Consider the following 16,309-nt stretch of genomic DNA (forward strand, 5'->3'; position numbering starts at 1 on the left):
TCATGCTGTGAAGATGTTTATCTGTATCAGATACTTGGCAACTGGTGTACAGAGATATCCTCAATAAAAACCTCTGTCATATCGCTCAGGACCTCTGGGCCTCACCCTCCAACATGGCAACAACTGTAAGTACACAGCCAAGACAATGTCCTGGAGTTCCCCTGTGAGAGCACTGAAGTGGGCCCTGTTGGTGTCTCTGGAAAAACCTGAAAGTGTCTCCACTGAGGCTTCTTAACCAACCTGACGCTGTTTGAGTGGATTTGCCCTGAAGAATGGTAGAAAATGCCCCAATACACATACGAAAGCTTGTTGCATCAAACCCTAACGGACTGTAAGCTTTGTTACCAGAGGCTTCAGTAAAGAGTCTGAATACTTATGGACCTGATATTGCACAGTCACAAGAAGCACCGAGCTGTGCAACAGGTGCTGTTCTGACCATGTGCGCATCCGGTCACTGAACTCCTCACACCTGAGTTTCTCACCCGAAACCACACAATCTTGCATCCGCACGCACTCCACTCGCCAGATTTAGCTCCTGCAGACTTCACCCTCTTCCCAAAGATAAAAATGAGCTCAAAGAAGCTTGAAACGCTTCGAAAATAACACTCCCAGGACCACGTTCCAGAAGCGGCAGGAACGCTGGGGGCACTGTTTTGCTGTGTGAGGAGACTCTTTTGAAGGTGACTGTGTGTAAACTTTACTTTACTGTAAACAGAGCGATAAATAAATTTAATAAAATGCCTGCTCGGTTAAATATATAAAATAATATTTTATAAAAAATAAGATTAATGCAGTACTTTTTGTTATATTGATTCAATTATTTAATTCAATTGCCAAAAATGAATTAAAATGGAAACATTTTATTAAAAAGTTTACATATGTTAGACCCCCTTATTTCAGCATTCTGTAACATTTCTTCATTCCCTCCATTCATTCACTACCTCAATATGTGGAATTGTCAGGATTTTCTACTTTCAAGAGAAATAAAAGATGGACATAAAACGCTGACGTGCATAAACAAACCCTATTTCGTAGTAATTCAGTTTGTTTTATACCCCTGCCATTGCTGTGTTATAAAGTTTAATAATTTTTTAAAAAAGTGCGAGGCAGAGACTAAACTAACTTGCGCTCCGTCTCTTAATATGTTCCTGAGGGAACTCAGATTGTAACCATGTTCCGCACTTAAAGGCTTGCATTCGATATATACATAAATACACACACACACTTTCCCTAACCCCCGATACACCCGTTCGAGCCTGTGGTTGATTCCCACATCACCACGCCTCAGTGTTTTATTTTTTCCAAAATGAAATGAGCAGAAACTGGTGTTTAGTCTTTATTTTATTTTTTCATTCTATTACACATCTGGAAAACAACAACTTTTTTTTGCACAGCTGGACATTCCAACAATTATTTTCAGCAGAAATAAAACTGGGGTGGGGGAAAAAAAAAAAAACACCAAACACACTGAAATGAGAGCGATGACTGAATGAAGGAAGATGTGAAAAGGTCCTGCGTGGACACTGAGGGATCAGTGTAGACCTGCTGATGTTTCTGGATTTCTCCTCAACATTCACCTGTATATAAGCGAACGTTCTGCTGGTAGTTTGAGTAAAAAAGAAAAAGGATGAACGGAACAAATTCAGAAAAAATTGTTAAATGTACATTCTGAGTTAAACGTATTGGCACAATGAGCCGTGCAGCTTCACGACGTCCGTCTGGGAGCTCAAGCATGCGGCAAGGAAACGGTTACACATTCAGAGCGTCTCGGTTCCGGGATAATTATTATGCTACAAAACGTGTAACGATGCTCAGTAACGCACGAGAGCGCAAAACTAAGCACCTGCTGTGTGTGTGTGTGTGTGCGCGTTTCAGACTCATGCACCTTGCGTGTTTGCGTCATGGTTCGGACGAAGCTGCGGCGGCTGCTGGCGTTGCACCTCTCTGTGAGAGAGAAAGTAAAACAGTCCTCCTTCAACCCGTTTCTGAAAACTATACACACCTGTATACACACACCTGTACGCTCACACGCCAATAAGAAAATATATATAGCATAGAACCGGATCTTCTTTAACCCTCATAAACGAACGGGCTGGACGATACCATAAACAATATACGCTATGTGGTCAAAAGTGTTGGGACACCTGCCTTTTCCAACCACGTGTTTCTTCAACATCTTCCAAACTGCTACCACAAAGCTGGAGGCTCACCACTGTGTAGGACATCTTTAGATAACAGCATGAAAATTTTCCCTCAGGTGCAATAATAAAACCCAAAACTCATTCATGAAGATACAGGGGTTGGAATAGAAGATATCCTTCTATAGTGCTCTGAAACCCTACTGAACGCTCATGATTTTCTTTTTATGCACCCTGAGGGCCCCCTCACGTCACCTTCTTCAGCACCTGACTTTACCGACACCCTTGTAGCACACTACAGAATGTAGAGGAACATCTTCCAAGAAGAGCAGAAGCTAAATGTGTAATGGGATGTTGGGGGACTTTATGGCTTTAAGACTTTATGGCTGGGTGTCCAAATACTTTTGCTCCCTACAGTGGATCGCCGTACTTGAAGAGCCGATATTGATTTTGAACATCGAGACATCGAGTCACGGAGGGGTGAAGATGAAAAGAGGAATTTCTCTTTCAATTTATCGCCATATTGATATTGTACGGTTTATCATCAGCCCCGATCACATGCACACGCTGCTACTTCCTCCACTGATCTCCTCGTACGTTCAGTTCTTGTCAAAAGTCCCAGTCGTCTATGTCCAGCTGGCTGAGGCCGGTGAGCACCGAGGGTTGATCCTGAGGCCGCACGCACTCAAAGCTACCCAGGGGCGAGACGGGACGCAGCAACTCGGGCAGGGCCTCGCACGGACGCCGCTTTATCTGAAAAAAGGAACCAAAATATAACATCCAATTGATTGTGGGATGAAGCACCCCCCCTTTAGTGGTGAAGGACCGAATATACAGGTGTGATATATTTCTAGAACTTTACACACACACACACACACACACACACCCACACACACACCCACACACACACCCACACACACACACACACACACACACACCCACACACACACACCCACACACACACACAGTTGGTTTCTCACCTGCTTAAAGAAGGAGTGACCAATCAGAGCGCTAGCATACGGTCTGTGTGAGTAGAGAAAAAAAGAAAGTCACATGATCTACATTTCATATTAGAGAATTTGAGTGCGTCTAGACGGTCAGAGCAGCTCAGCTCACATTGCTGAAGAATTTAATGCTGTTTATGCTCAACTGGTCAGGACTGTTGACACACACACACACACACACACACACAAATGGTCTGATGAGACTGTGAGTTGAATACATACCCTTTTAAAAATAAATGATTAGTTTATGGTTATCACTGTGAGTAAAATCAGCTCCTCTGGTGAAAACACCTCTAGATTTCCTGATCTTTCCTACACTTAAAAATGTAAAAAATGTAACTCTGACTCCGCCCCCAAAGCCGTGACCTTCACCTGTTCTTAGGGTCCCTCTGCAGGCACAGCTCCACAAAGTTGTGGAAGTGTGTGCTGAACGTCCTGCTGTAAGGGTTCGGCTCTCCGTTAGTGTGGCGCGACCCTCCGGCGCCGGGGCCCTCGCAGATCCCAGAGTCGGCCCCGAACGCGAAGACTTCATCCCGAGCTCCTCGGCCGGAATGGTGGTGCTGTCCCACAGACACGGGACTATACCGTTTAGCTTCTCCAACAGCATCTAAGAAAAATAACAGTGGTCATGAGTCAGACCGAAGTACATCAAACCCCTGTCTGTGTGTGTGTGTGTGTGTCTCTACCTGTGTAGCGGGCATATCTTTAAATGGCACATGACCATTGGCCAGCTCACAAGCCGTAATTCCCAGACTGTAGATGTCTGAGCGAAAGTCATATCCCTGAAGATCCTGGCAACACACACACACACACACACACACACACACACACACACACACACACACACACACACACACACACACACACACACACACACACTTGATGCGACCTCGTCCAAAATCATTTTATACAATTGTGTGCTTCCAACTTTGGGGTAACAGTTTGAGGAAGAAGCAAAGAAAGTCAAGTGTCCGAATACTTTTGAAAATAGTCCATATAGTAAAATACACACAAATGTGAGACAGACCGTATCCAATGCTGTGTGTGTGTGTGTGTGTGTGTGTGTGCACTCCTACCTGCTGGAGCACCTCGGGGCTTAACCAGGGCAGCACTTTAACACTGTACTGAGGGAAGTCGTGCACCACGCGTGCTCTCTGGCCGTGTCGAATCAGACTGAAGATGCTCCTCAGACCTGATAGATACACCTGTCCATCCGCGGAGATCAGGATATGACTCGCCTTCACACTCCTATATAAGTCACACACACACACACACACACACACACACACACACACACACACACACACACACACACAAACACCCATTTAGTCAATAAACATTACACTGGTAGCAAATTAGAAACCAGGATCTTGAAAGCCACCTTCATTCTACACTTTTCCGTTCTCTCCAACTCTTTTTTCCCCCCAAAAACACCTCAATGTCACTTTAATATCAGCAAATGAACACTTCAGTGACAATTACACTGCGACACTTTGACATTCAGGAGTTTCTGAGACCTCTGCACCACCTGCATTCACAATACTTTCCTCAAAAACCTGTTGAATACAATCTCAGACTTGTCTTCTGCCCCCTAGTGGAGTGATCTATGCTCTGCAGTCAATAGCAGCAGGCTTTACGATTTAATTAAATTATTAAAAATAATTATTACAAAAGTCGTGGTAAAAAGAAATTTAATGTTGTGACTGATTTAAAAAATGTTTTTACTTTTTTGAAGCAAAGAATAATGAATACATATCTGTTCAAGAATGTTATAGTAAAATCGCGTTGAAAATATGCGTATTAAATATAATACAGCAGGTGAATAATGATGCTTGATGCAATCTGCATTATTCCTGCCACAATGTCAAATACGTTTTTATTAATTATTAAACTAATTAAAACGCAAATCATCCTAAAATCATTTCCAAATGATTCCATAAAAGTGGAAATAAAATGTTTGTGATTTTTGTACATCCAATCTAATGTTGTAGTTTGCTAATATTCGTCTTTTCAGTAAAATAAATGATTAACATAATCTAAAGGTTATATTTACCAATTCAGAAAACACAAAATAAATTCTGTACGTATTTACAGTGTTGATATGGTCATGGGCATGCTGATGGCACTTCACCTGACTTTAGATCAGTTATGGGAAGATGAAGAATGATGATGAGTAGGAGTGCAAATTCCAAATACAATAATCAGTCTTTGTTTTTGTTATAAAATACATAGTTTTGATCAGTCAATTGGCATAAATGCCCAGATTTTATTTATATATATATATATATATATATATATATATATATATATATATATATATATATATAAAATAAATTACATTTGTAAATGATAATCAATGGATTTTTTGTATTTATTATTTTTTTTATTTAGGTTGAAGACATTGTAAAAGCTTCAATTTAAAAAAAAAAACAACCCTATTTTATATGTCAGGCTTCACAGGGTTAATTAGGACTAAATCGACCGCTTGGAATAAATGTAGTTCTTTTCTAAACCCTAGAAACGTTTTCTTTTTTTTTGTGTGTAATTGTCTCACCGCACTGGCAGATCATTTTTTACTTGCTTCTTAAATCGTGCATTTATTTTGTATATTTATTGTATATTTTTATTTATTGACGTTTTGCGGCCTAAAAAAAAACCGCAGTCTCGTGTCGTTAAGGCTGTTGGGGTCCTTTAAAGGGGACGTAAATCTCATGTTAATCTTGAGTACCTATAAAGTAACACTTCATCCTTCACATCTCTGAAGTGTCTTTCGTTTGATTCGGTTTCTAAAAGAACGATACGAATTTACGCTTCTTTCCTGAAAACAGCAGAGCTCTTGGAGGCGTGTCGTGGGCGGAGCTAAGGAGTTGCATGCTGAAAGTCTAGACGACTGAGAAAGACGGTTTATAAAGAGGAATATTTTTGGTTTGAATGAGATGTTAAAGTGAGTGTGTGTGTGTGTGTGTGTGTGTGTGTATGATCAATTCTGTTCCTTACCGGTGCACGTAGCCGTTGTGATGAATGTACTCCAGTGCCCTCAGAACTCCGAGGAGGATGTAGGCGATGGTCAGTTCACTCAAACCGTGTGTAAAGTGAGTGCTGATCAGATCTCGGGCTGAACCTGGAGAAACACCACCACACACACACACACACACACACACACTATAACATCTCTTTGTAACAAAAACCCCACACCACATTTCCAACATGTCGGCATGTCCCTCGTCGCTCACCGTAGGCCATGAACGGCGCGATTACCCATAACTCGTTCTCCGAGATGAAGATGCTCTTGTACGGCAGGATGCTCGTATGGTGGAACAACTTCGAGACGTGGATTTCTTCCTGGCAGAACAAAACTCTGTTAAGCTCATCGTCTCAAAAAAAAAAAAAAAAAAAACAACTGTTAATAATAACTATAAAGCTTATATAACTATAAGCTATAACGACAAAAGTATTCGGACACCTTACTTTTCAGCTATATGTGGTTCATCTACAGAGGACACATGAAATGTTCAATTCACCCAAACTACGAGAGCCAATCAAGATATTCTTTACATGGGTTGGAGTGGAGTATCTCCTGCTATCGAGTTTTAAACATGATGAATGTGAACGCTGACTGCACCCCAGGCCTCCTCACCTCACCTCCATCAGTACCTGACTTTACTAACAGCCTTGTGTCTAAATGAGCACAAATCTCCACAAAATCTAGTGGAACATCTTCCTAGACACCTGGAGGTTGCAGCAAATTAAGTCTTATTGTCAGGTGGCCACAAAGTTTTGACCGTACAGTGGATTTTAGGTCCTGGACGTTCCACAACATGCAACATGACTATTAATGGATAAAAAGTATGAAGAAAGGTGTGAGGAATAATGGTGGCATTAAAGACCTGCAGGTATTTGACCATGTCATTGGTGCAGGACTCCATATTAATCCTTCGGACAGTGACGCGTTCTCCGGTGGGTTTGTATCGAGCCAAGTTCACCGTCATCAGGTCCTCCAGACCGTGCCCTACACACACACACACACACAAAAACAACAGTGTGATTTTCTAGAATTCTTACAGATTCTAGAAATATGCAGATTCCAAACCTCTTCTCGTTTAAAAAACTCGATTTGCATATTAACTCCTGATTGGCTCTTATATTTTGCTCTTATAACAATCCAGATTCTTTTTATAATATAATATATATATATATATACATATACATACACACACACACACATATACATTCATATACACACACAGCGGGTTCGGAAAGTATCCAGACCCCCTGCACGTTTTTTTTTTTTTTGTGCATCCTGATATTACAATCCTTCCAATATATTTTCTTTCTCTCAATAATCTACATTCAGTACCCCATAATGACAACATGAATACAGAATTATAGACAGAATTATAGAAATTTATGTAAATGTATATATATGTAAATATATTTATATAAAAAACTAACGTACGTCTGTATTCATCCCCTTTGCGAACAACACTTATAAATTAGCTCAGGTGCCTCCAATTTCTCTTGACATCGCTAAAATGTTTTTCCATGAATATGTATGAAATTATTCCCAATAGTTTATTCTGTTCATTTCATAACTTTCCTCTTGGGTGTGCTGCTGCCAGGAATGTATCTATACGCTGTTTCTATTCAATCAAATTTCAGTCGTCACATCGTGTGGTACCGGGGTCAAAGGAATCTGTCTACAGAAATCCGCACTGCAGGCTCCTGGTAGCATTAAATACATAAGAACGAAGCTGTTGCTTTAACCAATCAGATTGCGAGTTGCTGAAGCCAGGGCCGTTTAGCTGGCATCCGATAATGTTGCCATGTTAACATCCTTTGATTGGTCAGAGTGTGCATGAGTGAGAGTTATCAAACTGTAGCAAACTGTACGAGCGCAAATATATTTTGGAATTCAAAGCAGTTTTTTTATGTTATATTATTATTATTATTATTATTATTATTATTTCAGTTACAAGACGCACTTTTAAAGAACGGCTGTTACGCTTTTTCTTCATCCGTTTCTACTTTTGCGCTTTTTTCCTGTGGAATTTGCACAATATGCCTTCATTTCAAATCGGCAGGAAAACCGCAATGAAGGAAAAATACACAAAAATGCAGAAAAAACCCGGGGTCACTTGATGAGGTGAATATCGATGCTTCTGTTACAGATGATGTATGCGGGAGGTGCGGCTGCGGCTCCAGTGAAAGGAGACATGTTCATGTTCATTGCGTTTCGTGCTTTAGTGACGACATTCATTTTCGCTGTATGAGATTCCTGTGTGTGATGCAGCGATCTGTTCTACTGCGTTTTCTAGAATACTGATGGTTTCTATAGTTGTGGTGTCATAATGATGGCCTATAGAGGTGGATTGATTCAGGTAGAACACCACTAATAACTATATATATATATATATATATATATATATATATATATATATATATATATATATATATATATATATATACACATATACACATATATACACACACACACACACACACACACACACACACACACACACACACACACACACACACTACTGATTGAACTCCTTATCGCTCAAGATATAGAGCCTTGAGATTTGATTGGAAATGGATGCTATATAATTGAAAGAAGCGGCTGACCAATGACGGTGAGGAGCTCGTAGGCACTGCTGTCTGGTAAGAAGGTTCCCATCGTGTCCCGGGGTGGGAGGGGGCTCAGAGATTCACGACTGTCCTCATGGGCCTGGAACAGGACACGGTATTTGTTAGACACACAAACACACACACCTTGTGTCTTTTTAAATAGTTTAAAAGAAATTCTTGTCTTACAAATTACAAGCAACTGAACAACAACAACAAAAACATTTTGTGTGGTTCTGTGAAGGTTTTCAGTAGTCCAAGGTCATTTTCAATGCCTTGTCACATAACGTTCAGCCCTGAAAACGACTCAGATTTACATCAAAAAAATCTTTGCAGATTTATTGCAAAATAAAAATAAAAAAATAAAAAAATAAAAATAAAATTTTATAATCACATGTACATAATTATTCACAGGCTTCGCCACAACACTCAATATTGAGTTTAGGGGAGCCCTGTTTCCACTGATCGTCCTCGAGATGTTTCTACAGCTTGATTGGAGTCCACCTGTGGTAAATTCAGATGATTGGACATGATTTGGAAAGACAAACACCTGTCTATATGAAGTCCCACAGTTAACAGTGCATGTCAGAGCACAAACCAAGCCATGAAATCCAAGGAATGGTCTGGAGACCCCAGAGACAGGATTGTATCAAGGAACAGACCTGAAGAAGGGGACAGAAAATGTTGTGCAGCGCTAAAGGTCTCAATGAGCACAGTGATCTCCATCATCCGTAAAAGAAGAAGTTTGGAACCATCAGGACTCTTCCTAGAGCAGACTGATTGATCGCATCATGCTTTGGGGACGTTTTTCAACATCAGGAACTGGGAGACTAATCAGGATTGAGGGAAAGACGAATGCAGCAATGTAAAGAGACGTCCTTGATGAAACCCTGCTCCAGAGCGCTCTGGACCTCTGAGGTGATGGTTCACCTTCCGACAGGTCAACGACCATCAGCACACAGCCAAGATAACAAAAAAAGAGTGGCTATGGGTTGACTCTGTGTATGTCCTTGAGTGGCCCAGCCAGAGCCCATATTTAAACCTGATTGAACATCTCTGGAGAGATCTGAAAATGGCTGTGTGCCGACGCTCCCCATCCAACCTGATGGAGTTTGAGAGGTTCTGCAAAGAAGAATGGGAGAAACTCCCCAAAAATAGGTGTCAAGCATGTAGCATCAAACTCAAAAGGATGTAATTGGTGCCAAAGGAGCTCCAACAAAGTATTTAGCAAAGGCTGTGAAAATTTACATACATGTGAATTTTATTTTTTTCACTTTTTTTTAAATAAATTTGCCAAGATTTCCAAGATTTTGCCAAGACCATTGGGTTTCTGAAAGTGACCAACACAACAAGGCCAAACCAAAGAATGGAACTCGGTCATGTGTTGTTAAATCGAAAACACATGAAATGCCATGTCACTTTCCATGCTGAAGCCATCACTGCCTCTTCATCTTCAAGCATTAGGAGATCACCACCAAACACACACAACTAAAATATCAAACACACTAAAACAGGGAGTCAATCAGTGTGGCTCAGAGACCAGTACAGCCCACAAAGCAGACATGATCAAAGCTTTAATGAAACAACAGTCACGAAAACAGATGTCTAAAAGTTCATCGCAATCCCAAATGAGTGTGTATTAGTGACCAAAGGATTGTGCGTAAAGGTCCGAGGACTACCACAGGGCCAATGTAAGATCAACTGTTACAACTGGTTGATTATTTTCACGTAATTGCACGTCTTGGATTTTTCTCCTCTTACACCATAGCAAGATAATTACGATTATTCTATATTAAAGAGCCGCATGTCCAAGATGATAAAATCCACTGAGTTGCATCGGCATAAAATTTAACAAAGAGATGCATCGATTTAAAACAGTGGATACAAGTTTGAAATTTGTATTGCAATGCATCATTTATAACATATTTGCATCTGTAAAAAAAAAAAAAAGATTCATTAATATATCATTATTAGCATTAGCGATAAACTTTTATTATTTAGAAAGTGACCAATAATTTGTAGCATTGGCCTCAGTTATGGAGATGGTCATATCAATCAATGGTATCAATAGTGTAAGAGGAGGTGGGGAGGTGGTAGCTTAGTTGTTAGGGTGTTAAACTTCAGCTCAGAAGGTTGTGAGTTCAAATCCCGACACCACCAAGCTACCACTGCTTGGCCCTTGTGCAAGGCCCTTAAACCTGAACTGCTCAGCTTAGCTTTGAATAAATTAGATAAATATATGTCCCTATGGATAAGAGCGTCTGCCAAATGCTATAAATGTAAATGAATAAAACGTTGTTATTGGAAAAGAAGCAGTTATGTTGTGGTGACCGTTGCACCGTTCCTGACTGGAGTAAAGCTACATCTAACTGCCTCTCAAAGGTTCACTCCATAAATGAACAAAATTAGGTTCAACGACAAATGCTTCAAGCATTAAGGCCCTTTTGGCAGTCCTTGGGTTTGGACTTCTACTCTTTTAGTTGCTAGCACTGAACCATAATCTCTGCTTGGACTGGGTCCTGTTTTAGACCAAAGCAAATGTGTACTTTCTACATTCTACTATTTCTTGAATCCAGTCCAGAATTGATGATCTTACTTACATGAGGCCAATCTATCTAAATAAAGTGTGTCAATGTATGAAGCCAAACAGCGACACGATGAGAGTGCATGCACTCAAGAACAGGGGATGGAACCACACACACTTATACAATACCAGGTCTATTAAAACTTAAAAACAATAAATGCACTTAGCCTTTCATGCTCACACGTCCAATGCACACCCAAACACACACACGGGCTGATGGAACGGCTGCAAAAGCAAACAAGAGATCCCGCACTTACTTTCCTGAGTGGGCTTGCCTGAGCTTGGTCTGGGTAGAGGCGCCACGTGAATGACGCAAAGGACACACAGATACACAAACAACCTGGATTTAATGGGGAGGTAATGTGACATTATGCCTTAATGGAGCTTCTGCCATGCATCATGTTAGTGACCGCTTTCTGGGGGCTGCATTTAAATGCATACATTCCTTCTGCACAGAATTCAGCTGTAAGCGATTTAATTTTTGGAAGACTCCTGATGACAAAACTCAAACACTAACGGTAGCTCGAATTCATTGTTTGCCGAGTACCTAGAGCAAACAGCGAAAGCTGCAAGTGCAAACCAAGAAGCTGGTCATGGGACTAGTAATGCAACGTTTTTTGCTGAAGTCTTCTGTATCCTCTCAAACAATGCCCACCCTTGTCCACCCATAAACCACCAACCAAGCCTACCCTTGTCCACCCCTTAACCTACAACAAAGCCCAAACTTGTCCACCCTCAACCCACAAATCAAGCCCACCCTTGCCCACCCTCAACCCACCAATCAAGCCCACCCTCAACCCACCAATCAAGCCCACCCTTGTCCACCCTCAACCTAACAACCAAGCCACCCTTGTCCACCCTCAACCCAGCAACCAAACACACCCTTGTCCAACCTCAGTCTACCAACCAAGCACTCTCTTTTCTACCGTTAACCCACCAATTAAGCCCACCATTGTCCACCCTCAGCCTAACAACCAAGCCACCCTTGTCCACCCTCCTCGCCCACCAATCAAGCACACCCTTGTCCACCCACAATCCACTATCCAAGCCCACCTTTTTGTTCCTCAACCTAACAATCAAGCATACCCTTATCTACCCTCAACCTATCAATTAAGCCAACCCTTGTCCACCCTCACCCTAACAACCAAGCCACCCTTGTCCACCCTCAACCACCAACCAAGCACACCCTTGTCAATGCTCAAGCCACCATCCAAGCCCACCCTTGTCCACTCTTGACCTACCAACCAAGCCCACCTTTGTCCACTCACAATCCACCATCCAAGCTCACCCTTGTCCACCCTCTACCTAACAATCAAGCCCTCTATAATCTACTCTCAACCTATCAATCAAGCCCACCCTTATCCACCCTCAACCCATAAACAGGCCCTGACTTGGCCACCCTCAACCCCTAATCAAGCCCACCAATGTCCACCCTCACCCTCTGCATCCAGTCCACCCCATCCTCTCAACCCTTGCCCACTGATTGAGCCCACCTGTCTCACACTTTAAACCAAATACCAACTCACCCACCAACTGAGCGCACTCTTGGCGATCCTTAAACTACCCATTAAGACTAACCTTGCTCACCCTTCAGTCAATGAAGCCCTCTTTCTTGCCCAGATCTTGCAACCTACCCATTAAACCCACATTTCAAGCACACCCTCAATCCATCCATCAAACCTGCCAACTCGCACGTCAAGCCCACACTTGCCCATCCAATATCCATTTATCTCTTTCCAAGCCTAAAGCCTTGTAATGAACGAATATCCTGTATTACAGACCATAACATAGGAGTGAAGTGTGGAGTTTTGTCATCATTTCATCTCATAGTGTCAGCATCCTTTACCACGGAATAGTAAAGAACATGAAAAGTGACAGAAATCCTTTCATTCATCTGACATGGTTGCTATAGAGACAAAGATCTACCTGCCCTTGATACACAATGCATATCCACCTGCTTTAGAATTTTGCAGATGAATGTTTAAAAGGAAATTTCATCTTACCTGATCTACTCACTGAGCACCACTTTACTTATCAGTGTACGCTTTTCTGAGGGGACTTAACTATGAAATACGTGTTTACGCCACAGGAAGAGCAGCCACATGCAAGCAAATAGCAGAGCAGCCAGGAACGAATCACAACGACAGCAAAATGAGAGCCGTATGAAGCAAAAACTCGCAAAGAAAAACTCGCAAGTAGACTTTGATACGGTATGTGGTATTGTAGCCAAGTAGATTGGCACAAGAAGTCCCAGGCAACATGCTCAAAAAATATGACCTTGTAATGCTGAAACTTCAAAGCATGGATATTTTTTTAGACAAAGCAACAAATCTGACTGCTATATGATAGGAGAAAAGCCTGTACATATAGTGGCCGTAAATCCATTTTGGAGCTCATGGGAAGGTTCTGGAATAAATCATCTGCACTGGGGATTATTGTGCCCTTAACCACCCTGGCCGAAGATCTTTACACTTCATATAACTGAAGCTAGTAATAGCATAAAGGAAAGTGGTAGCTCAGTGGTTTAAGTATTTAAAAGGTTGCTCTGGGTAAACCATGAATATTAAGTCAGAGGGCGTGGCCTGTTATGCTAATGGGGAAACACTAAGTTGAGTTAAATTGAACTATAGGCAATGTCTTAGATCCGTATTGAGCTCTGACAACGGAACAAATAGGTTTATTTAGTTTTTTCCCAATGATTTCTAAAGTATAAAAACCCTTCCATTTTACACTAAAAGCATTTGTGAGTTTTGCTGAAGTAAATCAGCAATGAAGGTTCTCTGGGTCTTGATATATTGAATTAGATTAAATAAAAGGTACTTTATACTTGTCACATGTACATTACAGCACAGTTATTCACATATCTCAGCGATGCTAGGAAGCTGGGGTCAGAACACAGCCTTAAGGGTTAAGGGCCTTGCTTAGTGGGCAATAGTGGGGCTTGAACCCCCGACCTTTTAACAATCAACCCTGAGCCTTAACCCCTGAGCTCCTACTTACAATCGGAAAAGACTTCTAACTTCCGGTTATGAGTTTTCGGTTTTGTGGAATCCTGCTGGTGGGGTTTAGAAGAGTTTAAATCGGCTGCTGGTTGTAAATCATACAGCGTAAAGCCGGCGCATTGACGCTAAAGCCTGGTCTAGGGTCGGCCACGCGGGCATGGCATGAGTACAGCAATAGCGCGGAGGTCGGAGTTGGGTAAGTACTCACCGCCAAATAAGTCCAAATCTCTCAGGCTCTCCACGCTCAGTTTCTCTGACACCCAACGCTGAAACACAAAACAGTTTGGCTATTTGTCTAGAACAGACGTCCACAGAAATCAAGATAGACTGAACTGTATTATAGTCTAATGTTATACTTAGCATGTTTCTCTGTAATCTGCTTGACTGACGCAGCTTTATTATCAAAGATTTCGAGTACAATAAAACAGTACAATCAGTCCCATGTATAGTACAGTAGAGTTCATCCAGCTATAAACAATACAGTCTGTCTGGACTGCGGCTCATTGGAAGCGACTTCACCGCACAAGACGATGAGCCGAAGCGACAAATACGTCCAAACTCCAAGTGTTACTTGAGAGCAGACAGACGTCTGGATTGACGTCTATCATGGAACGTCCTGCCCAGTCACCGCACCTAAATCCTACTGAACTGCTCTGGGATGAACTCGATCACAAGAAAGAATGAAATCTCCAACTAGTGAAGAACATCTTTGGTGAGTTTTATAGGAGGCACAGCACAGGATTTTAGCTGAATGTTCAGAGAAACGAAGCGTCCAGATGCAAAGCTGTTCTTTGTGATAAGGGAGGATTTTTCAATGGAAATAAAGTTTTTATTTATATATTTGTTCGGTCAAAGTCAACTCTTTATAGCATTAAATTACAGAGTTCACCACGTCAAAACTAAATAGACGTTTCTCTCAAAAACCATAAAAGGTTTTGCACTGTTGTCTGTAGTGTACAATATAAATTATCAAGCGTTCACTCACCAAAAAAGACATGGATCCTAAATAAGATGAGCTTCTACACCGTCAAAATCGGATCCGACGGAAACATCTGGAATAATTTTAAACACAAAAGCAGTAAATGTTTGTATTTTTTTTTTCCTTGAATACACCTGCAGCCTGGAATCTTGACATTATTGTTACAATAATTATGAAAGTCACATTGCAAAAGAACGGAACAGCAGACATTTGTCCATAGCTACATTGTCATATTTTCATTATTGGGACTATAGTCAAAGTTGGTGTATGCAGACGTGTTGGGAATCTGCTTATTGTAAATGTGACATTTTATATTATTTCTGATCAAAGGAACGAAATGAAATAAATGACTCCGAAAAAATATTCATTCAAATCAATGAACGAGATTCAGTTCTTGGTGAAAACCGAATAGAAAATGTCTTACTGCATAACATAGTCATATGAGCGCATTAATACAGCACCGTGATTCGGTTTACAGCCGGTACTACTTTCTATAGAAAATGAACCATCACTTCTGACCAATCAGAATCAAGAATAAAACCGCGTTTTATAAATGTTTTCATTTATATTTATTAAACCGCTTCGTTATACGATTTATTTCACCGGATCACATTTAATTCCATTCCAATTCACACGCTATGCAGAGTGAAACCTCCAGCAGCACCATGAACGCTAACCGTTTCACAATCTGGTTAATATACACGTATATATTATTTTTTATTCCACTTACTCCTAAAGTAAAGAAAGTATTCGATGGCTCGGAATTCCTCCTCTTAATGCCGCGTTAATTACACACAAAGCGTTTCATTCAGTCTGTTTATGTCCTCCTGTCACTTCCCCCCGAGCTGCGTCCAGTAGTCTGCACTGCGCATGCGCGTCACGCCCCAAGCACCACTGCGCATGTGTTACTCTACAGCCAGGCTGAAGATCCGATTCAGGAGTCGACTCGTTTAACGATAAAACTGATCTCCTCTTTT

The 16,309-nt window shown here is 41.3% G+C and overlaps 1 protein-coding gene across 1 annotated transcript; it reads right to left on the reverse strand.

The window, feature by feature from the left end:
* Nucleotides 1–1,328: 1,328 nt before the first annotated feature.
* strada (STE20 related adaptor alpha) lies at nt 1,329–16,222 on the reverse strand. The gene is given in 14 exon segments (XM_046865817.1): nt 1,329–2,891; nt 3,119–3,161; nt 3,515–3,659; nt 3,662–3,749; nt 3,829–3,933; nt 4,219–4,390; nt 6,140–6,263; nt 6,376–6,484; nt 7,030–7,151; nt 8,768–8,870; nt 11,609–11,637; nt 14,562–14,619; nt 15,339–15,405; nt 16,063–16,222. Coding segments are annotated over 13 exon segments (1,254 nt in total). The 5' UTR covers nt 15,351–15,405; nt 16,063–16,222; the 3' UTR covers nt 1,329–2,747.
* Between the last annotated feature and the right edge of the window lie 87 nt (nt 16,223–16,309).

The sequence above is a fragment of the Silurus meridionalis genome, chromosome 14 (assembly GCF_014805685.1).
Source record: "Silurus meridionalis isolate SWU-2019-XX chromosome 14, ASM1480568v1, whole genome shotgun sequence".
Taxonomy (NCBI): domain Eukaryota; kingdom Metazoa; phylum Chordata; class Actinopteri; order Siluriformes; family Siluridae; genus Silurus; species Silurus meridionalis.